The sequence below is a fragment of the Mobula hypostoma genome, chromosome 10 (genome assembly GCF_963921235.1).
Source record: "Mobula hypostoma chromosome 10, sMobHyp1.1, whole genome shotgun sequence".
NCBI lineage: Eukaryota > Metazoa > Chordata > Chondrichthyes > Myliobatiformes > Myliobatidae > Mobula > Mobula hypostoma.
Genome location: NC_086106.1, coordinates 84080879 through 84098239, shown reverse-complemented (window position 1 = coordinate 84098239; position 17361 = coordinate 84080879). Strand labels below are relative to the sequence as shown.

Below are 17361 nucleotides of genomic sequence, written 5' to 3'. Positions count from 1 at the left end.
TTTTGCCAATCACATACATTCTATATCCCTGGTTCTTGACTTTTCTGCTAATGCATAGAGTTTCTCTGTCCCAAGCCTCTCTTTATTTTTAATACCTCCATCTCATCTCCTCTCATTCCCCAACTTTAATAGTAAATCTACCTAACTAAAATCCCTCATCCCTGACAGGTTTCACATTTTTTTTAAAATGCAGTCCCAGCATGGGACACAATTCTTCAATTATCAATGTTATAAATCTCAAGATGCTGTACATTTCAAAGCAAAAATGAGAGAGAGACAGACAGACAGAGAGACAGAGAGAACACACATGTGGTCCCAAAAAGCACATACCCAACCATCAATACCCATTTATATTGATCCTATCTTAATTCTTTCTTTTGTCACCAACATTTCATTAACCAACAGCTCCAATCTGCCCTTCAACTTTGAGCAACCACTGCAGATAGGTTATACTTGTGTGATGCACAACCAAGCAATTATATGTGGGCATTTACAACAATAATATAATTTACAATCTGACAATTTGATTATTTTATTGCTTGCTTATCTTATATCCCAATTTGCTTTAGCTTTTAGCATTTCAATTACCCCTCACAGGCCTTAACTACACTTTAGGACGATGGTTAAATGGATGCACACATTAACGTTACAGTTTAAGGTCTACTGGCATGCAAATCAAATTAAGATCAATATAATTTGACTAACTTTCTTTCCTCTGAACCTAGCTTCCATTTTGCTTGCCTCCTTTGTAGGTAACTTTGATTCTATATAGCAGAATCCTATTGTCAATGTTTCAAGATTTATAAGTAACAAACAGAGAATTCAAAATTCACAGAAACATAGAATGATTACCACAAGGAAGGCCGCCAATCACTAGTCGAGTTCAAACTGACTCCATGTAAAATCAACCCAGATGCTCCCAATGCTTTCCACACAACTCTGCAAATGACTTCCCCTTCAGATACGAATCCAGCTCACTTTTAAATAGACAATTCATCTTTCTCGGCCATTAGACCAGGCACCCCAGTCCAGTCATTTCGATTTTTTGCCAAACATCTCCCTCTGTTCCAACCACAACAATCCTGGTTTCTTCACCCTATCCATAAAACTAAAGATCCTTTACCACTTGTAAAACAAATACATCTATGGTAATCCTCATTTATCCTCAGTTATTTTCATTTGCACTCACTTTATCAAAACACTACTTTATTAATATATGTTTGAGAAAGTCATTGTTAACATACTGTAATTTATGATGCTGACAAGCATTTATTCTAAATCATCAACATTAATGTGACTAGGTGCAATAGACAAGCATCTCTTCCTTATATTTTTGTGCAAGAATGTAGCAGCTACAACTGTGCAGCATCTTCGTGTTGCCTGGGATCTGGCAAAGCAGGAATTTTGCAGCCAATGGTTCTGCAGTGTTTGCCTTTACTTGTCTAAACAACGCTAGATGCACCCCTTTTGGAATGGGTGATACATTTAGTCATTCAAACAGTATTTTGTTTCATGCTGTTAACTTCTTAGTTACTCAATAATTCAAATTTCTGCCCAAATTGTTCAGCGCATTTTATTACAAAACAATACTGCATTTGTTCCCAGATTGCTCTACAATCTTAAACTACGCATCTACTGACAAGTTGCAAATGTAGGCCTTTTTCCCCCATACTGCATAAATGTGAAATTTAAAGCTAACTCAACAGAAAGAAATAAGCTGTTTACAGTACACTCTACGTTGGATATGTTAATACACTACAATAGTTTTTTTTATGGCTGAATTACAGGTTAAGGCAGTTTCATAATGTCTGTTAGAACTACAATGCACAGGAAGTAGAAAAATAACATTCTCCATGGATTTTCCAAGAAACATATTGCACATAATGACAATTAAGCAAAAGGAGTTAATCGAATTCTAACTAAAACTGTAATCAAAACAAAAAATCCCACTTATCTATCATTCACAAGTCCAACCATTGAATAAATACTAATCAAGCATGTAATCTCTCACCTATCTCATCTCTGTCTATTTAAACAAATGCTTTCCACAGCATCTTGGTGCAAATGCTTCTCAAACAATATATCGATGTACAGAAGGCCCAGAATATTTGATTATTAATCTATTAAATGTATTACATTACAGTCCACAATACCAATGCAAAAATTAATGTGAACTATCACCCCAAGCAATTCAGGCAGCAAGTTCAAATTAGCTCCCTTTTTTACTATTTGGCAAATATAGATAGGAACAAAATATTCACTCTGTAGCCCTGCTTTTATGTTTTCTTAACTCTTTAGACAGACAAAACAAAATGCATATTTGTTTCGGCTTAATTCCTTCCCTCAAGATGTGTATGTAGCAGCATCAAATGCATCAAAAGCAGGCCTATGTTGCACTTCATTTCGACAATCCCAAAGGAAATGCTCCACACCTCATCTATGCTGATGTACCTTTCAATGTTTATCCTCAAAATTCTTTGGCAATATGCATATTTTTGTTATGTGTTATTCAAAAAAAAAGAAACTATAAATCAGAATCAGGTTTAATATCACTGGCATATGTCATGAAATTTGTTGTTAAGTGGCATCAGTACATTGCAATACTTAATATAAACTGTAAATTGAAGTGTATATATTTAAAAAGTTAAATTAAATAAGTAGTGCAAAAAAGGAAAAAAAATCGTGAGTAGTGTTCATGGGTTCAATGTACATTCAGAAATCTGATGGCAAAGGGGAAGAGGCTTTTCCTGAATGGCTGAGTATGTGCCTTCAGGCTCCTGTACCTCCTCCCTGATAGTAGCAATGAAAAGAGGGCATGTTCTGAGTGATGGGGTTCCTTAATGATGGACCCTGCCTTTTTCAGGCACCACTCCTTGAAGATGTCCTAGATGCTCCAGAGGCTAGTGTCCATGATGGAGCTGACTAGTTTCATAACCCTCTGTAGCTTACTTTGATCCTGTGCAGTAGCACCCCCCCCCCAATACTAGATGGTGATGCAGCCAGTTAGAATATTCTCCATGGAACATCTGTAGAAATCTGCCAGTGTCTTTGGTGACAACCAAATCTTCTCAAATTCCTAATGAGATACATCTGCTGTTACGCCTTCTTTGTAACACAAAGGAATGAGTACTAGGACCCACATATGGAAAGTTCAAAGTAAATTATTATATATGTGTCACCATATACAGCCGTGAGATTCATTTTCTTGCGGGCATTCAAAGTAAGTACAAGAAACTCAACAGAGTCAATGAAAGACTGCTCCCAATAGGAGGGACAGTAACCAATGTGTAAAAGACAACGAATTGTGCAACTACAAAATGAGAGAGAAAAAACATAATAATAATAAATAAGCAATTAATATCATGAAGCTGAGTTGTAGAGTTCCTGAAAATGAGTAAATGAGTCTACAGATTGCGGGAGCAGTTCAATTATGCTGCGAGTGAAGTTGAGTGATGTTATCCACTCTGGTTCAAGAGCCTGATGGCTGTGAGGGAATAACTGCCCTTAAATCTGATGGTGTGGGAAATGTCAAGATAAACATAATTTCATTCCATCCATCATCCACAGAAATCAAGACTAGGATACTATTGCAATGAAAGTCAGAATCACTCAATTTGGCTGAAGTTTCTTGTATCAAATGCAGACTTTTGTTTTCCAAAACAAAAATCTACACTTTCAGCAATAATTTGAGTAATAGTCAAAAAGCAAGGGAATAAAATAAACACATTGATATAATTCCATCACCACGCTGTTTATGTACTCTTGGCAAAACAAGCAACAGGATTCACAAGTTGATCCCATCTGAACCTGTTGCATTTTTTAAAAAATAATTTCAAATATTAGAAATACTTTCGTCCATCCTGAAAGCATTGTGTGGGGGGGGGGGGGGGCGGGGGTTAAGAGAGGCCGCGATTGCCTGACTGAAATGCAGACAGATCCCCATTCCCATATCTGAGAAACGGAAGGCAATTGTCAGGTATTCACTATCGCCCTGCCAGATTAACTGGGATAGTCCAAGAATAAATTCAAAGACTTCCAGCACACCTCCAGCTGTATTAAACCATAATGTAGATAGTTAAAACACTGAGGAAACGGTTTTAAAAGTTTAAAATGAAAGACATAATTATTGCTTTGTAAGAAACGATTATAAGGTAACTCCTTCAAATTGAAGGAGTCAGAAAGCCATCTTATCTGCATTTGCCAAATGCGACAGCAAGAAGGAAATCAAATTAAAACGCATCATTTCATCGCAAACGTCAGCACGATCAGCATTACTTCAACTCTCCTGCCGTCCTCCAATCCCAATACACATTGTATCCTTTTGTGTTCCTTGAGGCTTAATTATTTCATTAAACTAAAATAACACTGTGTGAAACCGAGTGCACAAGTGCCTCTTGTATATTTTTAAACATCGCGAAGACTCCATTGCAGCCAAGGTCACGGCATTACCAAGTGAAATTGTCATTAAAAATGAAACATAATTAACTTCTTGAATCAAATACCCTAAAGATTCGTTATTTACCTAAAAACGTAGTTTTCGTCCAAAACCTGAGATATGACAGGTTGTCAATGCAAGTAGGACGGAGGATGCTCCGTATGCACACGATATAAAATTCATGGAGATCAGACGCAAGCTACACGCGGCTAAGTGGTCAACCAGAAATGGCATACTGATTGAAGCTACTCCCTTCTCAATACAATTTCCCTTTTCAAATATAAACGATTTTACAGCTTAAATAATAATGTGATTCCTGCAACTTTCAAAGGTCCAAATCGTTATAATCTTTCCAACGCCTTCAAGCAGCAATTGGATTTATCTGTCATTGTTACTTACTCAAACGCGAAGAACAACGCACTGGTTCCCACGATGAGGAAGACGGTGAGGTAGAAAACTCCTTTCTGCCGGGCCATCATGATCCTGCCATCGCAACAGAACGTGTTTCTGCCGGGCAGTTTCTGCCATTTCCGCGTCGGCTTCTTTTCGCCCTTCGTCGCATGTATTCCTTCGATCATATTGTTTAGCAAAATATGTAAAAATCCCTTATAAATTTGATATTTTGAAGTCCCAGATCTTGACGGTTACGCGCAATGTGCTGGCTGCAACCCACCTTGCAAGGTAGGTTGTCTTTGTCCGCGGTTTGCAATATTTGTTCGTCCACGAACCCTGCCTGCAACTGTACTTCTCACTGCCAGCACCGTGTGTGTTTCTCTCTGTCTGCGCTACTCCATCTCTAAGCAGAAAGCTCGGCGAGACCTCCGTCGTCCACGCCCTTTCCCACCCCCGTCTGCAACTGAGAGTTGTGCGTGTGCCCGCTGCCGTGCTGGTTCCTTCACCGCGTGCACATGCATGGCTTCGACTTGGCGTGAGCGTGCACGTGCACGCCTCTTCAGCTTTTCGAGTCGCAACCCATTCATGTTTTGCCGAATCGTTCGAAGCTCCTGTGACTGGTTGAAATTCGTCTTTAACCAGGTCATGCGCAGAGAGGGGATGGGAGCAGGCAGGAAAGCGGAATGATAAACTGTATTAATATTAGGGTATTATTAGTCACTGGGTTCGGATTATCACAGCCAGAATCAGAAGTCCCTCATCAAGTTTATTAAAAATAGCACTGTTAAAAACGAATCACATAAATGCCAAACGAACCAGGTAAGTTTAAGAATAAACATGGAAATAAAATAGACGTTTGAATTGCACCATGCAGGCGTTATCTTCGCTATAACAATATTTCAAATGAATTAATCATTGAATCCATTGAATGGCGTGAAGTTTCCACATTTGCACAGTAGCTATGAATTAAATGTAGCATTAAAAGCTTGTCTGAAGTGACGCAAATTGTATGTTTTGAAACCATTTATTACTTGCCAAAAAAAAGCAATGGCCAATTAATGCTCTGGCACTGAGGTATGGGGTATGATTTACTGTCGGAATGAATTTATGGCATCTGCGTCAGTAATACAAGACTTCTATTATTTAAATTTGATTATATTTTGCATTTATAATTTCTAGAAATTTAGCTGGAAAAAACACGCATCAAGGGAGATCAGACGTCAGAAACCTGCGTGAAACCAACAATTTATCTCCTTAACTGTAGGTTTCTGAAATTAACAATTCAAGCTGCTTTTATTCTCCCTCGTAATCCAGCCACTCTCGTTCTAGATATATCCAAGATATGGCTTTGAAATTATAACGCTAATTCTATCTCAGACCTGTCATTTTATTTCCACAAACAGCCCATGAACCATCAATCATTTAGTTACTGATTACCTCAGACTGCACTTGTCCTTTTACCCCCTCAATCTGTTGTTATTCATGGTTATGGCTAGCTGAATTATGTAATGTCACAGCTTTGGAGAAGTAATTTCAACTAAATTCTAATAAGAATCAGAAGTTCCAGAATTCCCTTTCCAATTTTCTATTAATTGAATTGGAATTGGTTTATGATGGTTACATGTACTCAGATACAGTGACAAGCTTGTTCTGTGCACTGTTGACACAGATTGAATCATTACACAATACATTGAGGTCCGATAAGGTAAAACAATAATAATGCAAAATAAAGTGTGGCAGCTATAGAGAACATGCAGTGGACATAAACAATAATGTGCAAGATCATAATGAGGTAGATTGTGAGGTCAAGAATTCCTCTTATTGTACAAGAGAACCATTTAATAGTTCTATAACAGTGGGTAGAAGCGGTCCTTGAGCCTGGAGGTAGCTGCTTTCAGGCTTTTGTATCTTCTTTCCAATAGAAGAGGGAATTTCCAGGGCTGTTGATAATCCTGGTTGCTTTACCGAGGCAGTGAGAATTATAGACAGAGCTCTGTGAAATGCTGAACCATGTCCACAACTCTGCAGTTTCTTGCAATCACATGCAAATCAGTTGCTATACCAAGCCGTTACGCATCCAGTAGGATGCTTTTTATGGTATATCAATAAACATTGGTAAAAATTGACAGGTACATGCCAAATTTCTTTAGCCTTCTGAGGAAGTAGAGGTGTTGATGAGCTTTCTTGGCCATGGCATCTAAATGGTTGGGCCAGGACAGGCTTTTGGTGCTGTTCAGTCCCAGGAATCTGAAGTTCTCAATCTCAATACCCACTGATATAGACAGAAGCCTGTAGATCACTCCACCCACCCACACACTCCAGCCCCACCCTCCCTAGTGATCAGCTCTCTTGTCTTGCTGGCATTGATGTAGAAGTTGTTGTCGTACACCCTGATACTAAGCTTCTTCCTGTACTCCAACTCATTGTCATTTGCAATACAACCTACTACAATAGTATCGTCTGCAAACTAGCATAATACAGACACAGAGCAGTAAATATACAGGTAGAGCAGCAGGTTGAGGATGCAGCATTGTGGAGCATCAGTCTTCAGAGTAATTATGGCAGAGGCAGAGCTGTTGCTGCCTATCCCTACTGATTGCAGTCTGTTAGTCAGGAAGACAGCGATCAATTTGCAGGGTTAGGCATTGACTCCCAGGGTCCAGAGTTTGGAAGTGAATGTCTTTGGAATTATAATATTGAAGGCAGAACTATAGTCAATAAATAGTTTGATGTAGGTGTCTTTACTGCCGAAATGCTCAAGACATGAGTGCAGGACTAGGGAGATGATGTCGACCATAGACCTGTTTCGGTAGTAAGTGAATTGCAGTGGGTCAAGGTTGTCTGGAAAGCTGGAGTTAATGTGTGCCATGACCAGCCTCTTGAAGCACTTCGTGACAGATATCAAAGCTACTTGGTGGCAGTTGTTGAGACATGTTATCTTGTTTTTCTTAGGTACCAGTGGTCTTCTTAAAGCAGGTCATTGTTGTTGTGGCTATCCTTCGAGGTCGAGGATGATGGTCTTCGTTCTGTACAGAGCGAAGACACCTGTGCGTGTATTTGTTTAATGTGTACTTGATGTTGCACTCCAAGAAACACACGATACTTCACAAATCAACCAACTGATTCCAATGGCATGGAAACCATGACGATTGGAGCTGATGGATTTGTTGCAGCCTTCATCCGCCTTCACAGCCGTTGAGTTTGAAGTAACTTTGTTCGCCTGTTCCACCGTTGAGGTCTTGATTGGATTGTTCTTTGTCAGGGACCTCACCCTCGACCTTACCATCATGGGTGACCCTACCAGGTGCATAGCTCCAGACGGCATCGCTCTCGGGATCACAGGACCACACAAGCTTCTCCACTGCGACAAGGTGACAATCCACAGAGAAGTTAAAGCAGGTGGGAACCACAGATAGAAGCAAAAGGCGAAAAATGTCTGCAAATGCCCCTGCCAGCTGATCTGGACAGGACCAGGGCCACTAACACCAACTGGGCCAGATGAATTTTAAGTTGTGCTTTGAGGCCTATTCCTTAAAACAAACATTAGGTCATAGTTAGTATTGAATTCCTGTCAATGCAGGTCCTCTTTCTGTTTGTTTCCAGTGTATGTATCCTCTCAAAAGCAAAATATAATTTGTTTCGTTATGTAAACTACAAGTCATTAGTAACCAGAGATTCTACAAAATAATTTTATCCATTGCTTACAATGTTCTAATCATGTTGTAAGGGTACAACATCCTGGTAGTCTTGATATTGATATTTTGAGATTTTCGAGTAAAATTTGCTTCCTTTTAATTCTGGAATCAATTCTGTGTGATTGTTCCTATCTTCCAGTTGTGCTTTTAAATAAGTTTGAGGTAAAGAATAAAACAGTAAAAATCAATTTATACAAAATGGGAATTTCTAATTTTGATTATTTTGGTATATACAGTAAGTTTCATCAAAATTGTGAAACTGCACGATACACGCCAAATTGAACCTTACATTTACATAAACTCATGATATATAAGCAGATAAACAGGCTTAGCATTTGGCAAAAAGGACATGCACAGATGATTTATATCCACCTAAAGTATTTTCACCATACCCAACTAAAATTGTATCAGATTCATGGCAGCAAATCCTTTATGACTGTGCTATTTCAAGCATGTCGCCATCACAGTTTGCTAGGTGTGCAGTATGCAGTTGGAGACAACCAGCATGCATTGGATTTCCTGTACCTCTTCAACCTTTGGTATCCAATAGTGATCCTGCATACCCTGCACTGCTGATAAATATCTTGGATGGGTGGAAGAGGGATCCCAATGATCCTCTCAGCAGACCTCACAATCCTTTGCAAGGTTCTGCAGTCAGATGCCTTGCAGTTCCCATACCAGATGGTGATGCAGCTGGTCAGGATACTTTCAACAGTGGTCCTGTAAGAATTGGTTAGAATGGGGGTGGGTGGGGGGGGGCCTTGCTTGCCTCAATCTCCTCAGGACACAGAGACACTGCTGTGCGTTCTTGACTAAAGGGTAGTGTTCAGGGACAAGGTAAGATCGTCTGTTATGTGCACTCTGAGAAACTTGGTGTTTTTGTCTCCATGGAGGAGCCATGTGTGTGCAGTGAGGAGTGATGATCCTGTACCTGCCTAAAGTCCACAATCATCACTTCAGTCTTATCCCACGTTGAAATTCACGTTGCTGTGCTCGCACCATTCTACCAACTGCTCTGTCTCCTCTCTGTACGTCGGCTCTGTCTCCTCTCTGTACGTCGTCTCATCATCGTTGTTGATGATGCCAACCACTGTTTCATCATCAGCAAACTTCATGATTCAGTTTGAGCTGGATCTAGCAGTACAGTGATGCATCACCAGTGGGCTGAGCACTCAGCCTTGGGGTTCGCTGGTGCTCAGCATGATGGAGCTAGAGATGTTGCTTGTCAACACAGTCTGACTGTAGTCTTTCTGTCAAGAAGTCCAAGATCCAAGTTACATAGAGATGGACTGAAAGTGTGTTTGTTGGCAAAATATGAAGAGAAAAAAAAAATACCATAGGCAGTGGCCATGTTCAGATAAAATAGTGAGCCACATTCAAGTGCTTCTACTACTATGACCTACATAGATTTAGATTCAGATTTACTTGTCACATGTCAATTGAAACTTCCAGTGAAATACCTTGTTTGTGTTAACAACCAACACATCTGAGGATGTGCACGGGAGTGGGGAGCTCATAAGTGTTGCCACACATTCTTGTGCCATCATAGCAAGCTCACCCTGCAGGGCAGATTAACAAGGAACACAAGAAATCAGAAACACCAAGTGACAAAGCTACAATAGCAAAACAAACCCCGTTCCTCCTTCACATCCACTCACACGCAAACACGGCCCTCTAACCCCAGGACAGGTCGCCTTCTTCGGTCTCCAGCGGACCTGTGGATTCACAGGCATTCAGTCTTCAACTTCCCTGTGGACTTGCAGAGATTTGGAGACTCGGGGCTCTGACCATCGCACCTCGACTTCTGGACTTCCAATTAACCTTCGGGCTTTGATCTGGATGCTCAGTATCGATCCAGGACTCGCCAATGACAATGAATGAGGACCCAAAATACAACACTCAAGCTCCGGACTCACCAATGACAGGACCCTGAACACTAGACCTCAAACTACTGCCTCGCAATTCACGTATCTGAGGATCACTGGCCCTCGTTTCTCCTGCCCGCATGGAACTTTGATCCCAGAACACACCAACAACTCCACCCCTCATCCTCACTGGTCTGCTAGCCTGACACCTGACCATGACGTCGCTAATCCTTGAATGTGGAACAAAGCTTTAGACTCTGACCCATCCTCTAATCTTTCCACTTGTCTGTCCCTAAACCCTAACTTGGTCCCTAACTACCCTCTCTGGCCCAAAAACCATCCATACAAACATAAAAAAACCCTAAAAATCAACTAAGCCTGTGCCACAACCTCGATGGAGACTGCAGCTCAGCATCACCTTGAATCATTCAATTTCACTGCTTTCGGAACACAAGGTTAATGCCTATTCTACAAGAGGTGTACAAAATGGTAACAGCTGTAGTAGTTCTAGACTCTATTTGAAATTGGAATATTGGTATCAAGATAACCCTAAATCCTAATGGTTAGATACGATAGATATGATTATAAAATGCAACTTGTCCTTGGTGCAAAACATTGCATTATTGATTTTTCTATGTGCTTCTGGAGCATTACCATCTAAGGGACAGTATTTCAGGGTAATTTCTCCTCATGGTTTGTAATAATATTTGTAGCATAAAGGTTGTATAAATAAAAATTATTCCAGTAATGAAGATGGCATGATTTTCATAGTGTCACTTATTTTGACTTTAAATCAACATTGATCTCACTGCTCATGATGACAAATTAAAAACAATTTACATTGCTTTCACACAGTTACAATCATGCATACTTTCATACTGACTGGGAGAGTTATGTATCGCAATTACAGTCACCAGGTGTACTGATTGAAATTCAAGATTCTTCAATATAATAGTTTGATTAGGCCTCAGAAAACCAATAGCACCCATTGAGCACATGATGTCAGTTTTAAAAATGCTCAATGTTTCTATTTTTGTTAAAAGTAAATTACCAAAGGAGTTCCTTGCTATTCCATTTAAATGGGACCACCACAGGGAGTTCTAATAATTTGCCCCACTTCAAGATTGATGGAAAAAAACTAGTCTGCCCTGGACCATATCCAGTATTTCTGCATATGTCATTGAAACATATAAAAACCTTAAGGGGCATGGCACGGTAGATACACAGTTGATGGTTTTCCTGCCTGTCTAGTCCAGAACCAGTGATCACAATCTGAATACAAAAAGTTGGCCATGTAGTATGAAAATGAGAAATTCCTCACTCAGACAGTAGGGAATCTTTGAAGTTCACAGCCCAGTATGGATGTGGAGGCTTAATCACTATGCATATTCAAGGAAGCAATCAATTGGTCTTTGAAGATTAGAACAGTCAAAGAATATGGCATTTGGAGAAAACAATGGTTCCAAAGCAAGAGTCAGCCATGATCAGCATCAGAATCAGAGTAAGGTTTATCATCACCGGCATGTGTTGTGAAAATTGTTCACTTAGCAGTTCAATGCAATACATGATAATATAGAAAGATAAATAAATAAATAACTGTAAGTGTGTGTGTGTGTGTATTGAATAGATTAAAATAGTGCAAAAACAGGAATAATGTATATTTTTAAAAAAGTAACAAGAGACAACATTCAACACAAGGCTTCTATTTATTATGTTTTTATCCCTGGCTTATAATTAAGTTTGGTCTTTGAGAATGCGACTCATCTGACTGTAATCCATATTTGGTTGGTTCTGATAACCATTGCAAAGTTCAAAGTAAACTTATACATACACGTCCTCTGAGTTTGGGTCGGCTGGTGGTGTAATGGCATCGGCACTGGACTTTGAGGTGGATGGTCCTGAGTTTGAATCCAGCTGGGCCCCAACCTGGGCAGCTGCAGTATCTGTACAGAAGAAAGACCTGGGAATCTACTTCTGTATCTTGCCACAGACACCCTATGGACAATTACACTCATAGGGTCACCGTTAGTCAATGACGATTCAACAGCACTCAACAACAACATACATGTTACCACATACAAACCTGAGATTCTTTTTCCTACAGGCATTCTTGGAAAATCTATAGAACAGTAAATGTAAACAGGATCAATGAACAACCAACTATGTAAATGCAAATATAAATAAATAGCAACAAATAACAGGAGGAAGAAATAACAAGATATAGAGTCCTTAAAGTGAGACCATCGGTTGTAGGAACACCAGAAACAGAATGAGTGTAGTTATCCCCTTTTGTTCAAGAACCTGATGGTTGAGGGGTAGTAACTGTTCTTGAGCCTGGTGGTGTAAGTCCTGAGGCACTTGTACCTTCTACTTGATGGCCTGGATCATGAGGATCTTTGATGATGAATGCTGTTTTGCTACGGGAACGTTTCAAGCATATGTACTCAATAGTTGGGAGGGCTTTACCTATGAGGTACTGGGCTGAATCTACTACCTTTTGTAGGACTTTCCACTCAAAGGCATTAGTGTTCTCATACTAGGCTGTAATGCAGCATCAGCACTTTCCACCACACACCTATAGAAGTTTGCCAAGGTGTTTCCTGACATGCCGAATCTCTGCAGACTCCTGGGGAGGTAGGGGCTTTCTTTGCAATTATATTTATATGATGGTTCCAGGACAGGTCCTCTGAGATAGTGACACCCAGGAATTTAAAGTTACTGACAGTGTCCGCCTCCAATCCTCTGATGAATACTGTGGTCATGGACCTCTAGTTTCCCTCTCCTGAAGTCTACATTCAGTTCCTTGGTATTATTAACATTGAGTGAGGGGTTATTGTTATTACACCACTCAGCCAAATTTTCAATCTCCCTCCTGTATGCTGATCACCACCTTTGATATGGCCCACAATAGTGGTGTCATCAGCAAACTTGTATATGGTTTTGGAACTGTACTTAGCCACACAGTCGTAGATGTAAAGCAAGTAGAGCAGGGGGCTAAGCCCACATCCCTGTGGTGCTCCTGTGTAGATGGAGATTGTGGAGGAGATATTTTTGCCAATCCGAACCAATTGGGGTCTGCAAGTGAGGATGTTATGTATGTGGCCTATTTAGACAATTATGTTATTGATGAAAACGCAGGAGACGGGAGCTAAGTTTCATGGTTCTTTACTGGTAGAGTCTGAACTTTTACTCACACACATAAAGATCCATACACACCTAATAGCGCATGTAACGACGTGTTACTGCAACATAAAGTAGTCCCTAATTATAATGTAGGCTATACGGTACACTCCTCCCCTTTTATTTTAAGAGTGTATCAACTGTTTTTTTTACTGGGTTCTATGCTAAACAAGTATGTTTACCCTTAACATACAAACACCCACCATTTGTTTACAAATTATAATAAAGTAATTTAATAATATCAGATTATAACTCAAGTCTCTAGGGAGGTCTTCTCTGCCTCTCTGGGTAACGTCTGTCCTGAGACGTTTGCTTTGGGGAATGAGTCTCCATAAGTACATCAGGTAGGTCCTCAGCACTGATGACAGGCTCATCTGTAGATGAGGCTGATGTGGTCACATCAGGAGTATTTGCTTCTATGTCAGGGGAATCCCTGCAAGGTGTTGTGGTGTTTTTCACCTGGGCATCCAGGATTTGGTCCACATGATGTCTCCATACGTTCTCTCCCACCTTCACTGTATACACCAGTGGCCCGTCTATGGCAGAAATTGTACCCGGCTGCCACTTTTTAGTCTGGTAATCATGTGCAAGAACTGACTGTCCCACACTGAAGCTCCATGTTGACTTAGCATTCAAGTCTGCTCTCCACATCACGCCATACATCTGGCTTGAGAAGATCCATGCGGGATCTCAGGTTCCTGTTCAGAAACATCATCGCTGGAGTCTGATTAGTGGTTGCATGTACTGCATTATGATAGGCAAGGAGGAAGTTGTCTATCTTGTGTTGCAATGGTCGATTTTCGCTGTCCATTGCCTTGATAGCTTTCTTGAATGTCTGCACAAATCCTTCTGCCGAGCCAGTTGTGGATGGATGGTAAGGGGCAGATGCAAAGTGCTTGATTCCATTGTTCTTCACAAAACTTTGGAATTCTTCAGAGACAAATTGTCGTCCATTGTCCGTGCAGATTTGTTCTGGTATGCCATTCCTGGCGAACATGGTCCTCAGAACTGTAATGGTCTTTTCCGATGTGGTTGTCTTCATTTTGATGACCTCTGGCCATTTGTAATGTGCATTGACGGCGATTAAAAGGATAAGAGTCCATGAATGGTCCAGCAAAGTTGATGTGCACTCATTGCATGGTGATGAGGACCACTCCCATGGATGGAGAGGAGCTTGTGGTGGTGTGTTCCGGATCTTTTGACATCCAGAGTAGTTCTTGGTCACAACTCGTGAGCCACACATTAGTGTTCCCCAACACACTGACAACTGCTCCTTCCTCGCTGAGAAGGCTGGAAACAGTGTGTTACCCCGCGCTGGCCATCCCTTTACCGTGAGGTCATACACTTTTGACAATATAGGGTCATTGCGTGTTTCTCTTTCAATGAGGCTGTTTGTCACTGGTAATTGTTCAACTATTGTTGTGTGAAAGACCTCTGCTGAATCCATTTGTGTAGTTATCTCTGAAGTCGGCAGTGGTAAATGTAACAAACCATCTGCATTGCCATGTTGCTTGGTCCCCTTGTGTTCAATGTCATACATGTGACCTTCTACGAAAAAAGACCATCGCTGCAGCCTTTGTGCTGTCATTACTGGAATGCCTTTTCTTGGGTTGAAGATTGACACGAGAAGCTGATGGTCAGTCAACAGGGTAAACTTTTGACCAAACAGGTAGTGACTGAATTTCTTGACTCCCCACACGAGGCTTAGGGCCTCTCTGTCAATCCGTACGTAGTTGCGTTTAGCTGAAGTTAGCCTTCTTGAAGCAAAGGCTATTGGTCTTTCTAAGCCATCTGGAAACTTATGCGATAACACAGCTCCTATCCCATGGGGTGAGGCATCACAAGCCAGTGGGATTGGTAAGGAGGGGTCAAAGTGCATAAGAGCCACTTCAGAAGTTATGAGTCTTTTAATTTCTTGAAATGCTTTCTCACAGCTCTCAGTCCACTTCCATTGTGTCCCTGTCTGTAAAATAGTGCATTTAATGGGTGTAGGACTGTGGATAGGTTAGGCAAGAACTTGCGGTAATAGTTCACCAGTCCAAGATATGCTCTCAGCTGAGACACATTTTCAGGTTGTGGTGCCTTAAGTACAGCTTCTATCTTGTCTTGAGACATGTGTAAGCCATCCTTGTTGATCAGATGCCCACAGTATGAGATTTCCTTTTTGAAAAACTCACATTTCTGTTGATTAGCTCTGAGCCCATATTCTCGTAACCTGGGAAGCATTTGTTTTAGGTTAGAAAGATGTTCATCGTCATCTTTGCCAGTGACAATGAGTCCCTGCAATCCCCTGTAGGACCTGGTCCATTGCCCTTTGCCAGATTGCAGGAGCTGATGCTATCCCAAACACCAACCTGTTGTACTGGTAAAGTCCTTTGTGTGTATTTATTGTCAGGTATTTCTTGGATGCTTCCTTGATTTCCATTTGGAGATAAGCCTGGACCAAATCAATTTTTGTGAAATGCTCCCCTCCTGACAGTGAAACAAGATGCCACTCAGCCAAATTTTCAATCTCCCTCCTGTATGCTGATCACCACCTTTGATATGGCCAATAGTGGTGTCATCAGCAAACTTGTATATGGTTTTGGAGCTGTACTTATCCACACAGTCATAGATGTAAAGCAAGTAGAGCAGGGGGCTAAGCCCACATCCCTGTGGTGCTCCTGCGCAGATGGAGATTGTGGAGGAGATATTTTTGCCAATCCGAACAAATTGGGGTCTGCAAGTGAGGAAATCCATGATTCAATTACATAAAGGGATGTTGAGGCTCAGGTCTAGGAGTCTACTGATTAGTTTTGAGGAGATGGTGGTATTAAATGCTGCACTGTAATCGATAAAGAGCATCCTGATGTATGCATCTTTGCTGTCCAGATGTTCCAGGTTTGTGTGAAGAGCCAACGGGATGGCATCTGCTGTAGACTTGTTGCTTCGGGAGGCGAATTTGCTGTTTACCTTCCATGTTCCAACATAAACTTGCTTTTGAACTGCTTTATAATTTTAATACTCATTTTCAATTAAAGTGCTCTTAATATTAATAGTGGAAGAGAGAGCAGCACAATAGAAATTTCTTCCACCAGCTACATTCATTTTTTTTCAGTCAACAAGGGAGTAGTTAACACTGGTCCATTACAATGAGTCAGATGGGCTGTATCAACTTCTCTTTAAAAGCATGCACTGTTGAAACCCCTAATTAATTTTATAAATAGTTCACAGATTTTGCAATTGGACCAAATCTATTCTAGCTTCACAAAAGACAAAAAAAAATTCAGTAAATAGACTACAATTATCTATTCAAATGGTCTATAATAATGATAGATTTGGACATTATATCGCTGGTATCTGAGAAGTCACTAATGCAAGTTCTTCCTTTACCTCAGCTTTTTTTCCTAAGCGATAATGTTCTTGATGAGTCAACTTCCTCATGCACAAGTGCAAATTGCAAGTTAACAGACTTCTTAATTGCAAAGACTATTGTAGTTGCACCTGATTACTATTAGTGTTATTATTATTATTATTTCCACATAGTTTCTAAAAACTGCTCCCCGAGGAGAAAGAAGAAGAACTTAGCCCAAAAATATATTTTAAAACATGCAGATGCTGGAAACCTGAAATAAGAGAAAATGCTGGAAATACTCAGCAGGTCATGCAGCATCTGTATGGAAGGAAACAATAAACCTCTGCGTATCTGTGACTAATATAATCCAATTATAACTCCCAGTTCTTGAATAAAGATGACCCCATGGTGGGCAAAGTTCATATGCAAACTGAGATTTTGTTTTAAAGTTATTCACCT

At 40.5% G+C, this 17361-nt stretch overlaps 1 protein-coding gene across 3 annotated transcripts in view; it reads right to left on the bottom strand.

Annotated features, from left to right (window-relative positions):
• The window catches only part of zdhhc9 (zinc finger DHHC-type palmitoyltransferase 9), a 146086-nt gene that overhangs the window by 123097 nt on the left and 5628 nt on the right, over nucleotides 1-17361 (bottom strand). Inside the window, exon 1 of one of the 3 annotated variants that reach the window (XM_063060742.1) lies at nucleotides 4835-5313. The exons of 1 other annotated variant lie outside the window; for it this stretch is intronic. In XM_063060742.1, coding sequence (XP_062916812.1) covers nucleotides 4835-5013 — 179 coding nt within the window. In that variant the 5' untranslated portion in view covers nucleotides 5014-5313. Of the gene's footprint in view, nucleotides 1-4834; nucleotides 5314-12348; nucleotides 15784-17361 lie in introns of those variants that run through there. One more of the 3 variants, XM_063060741.1, reaches the window with a different exon arrangement.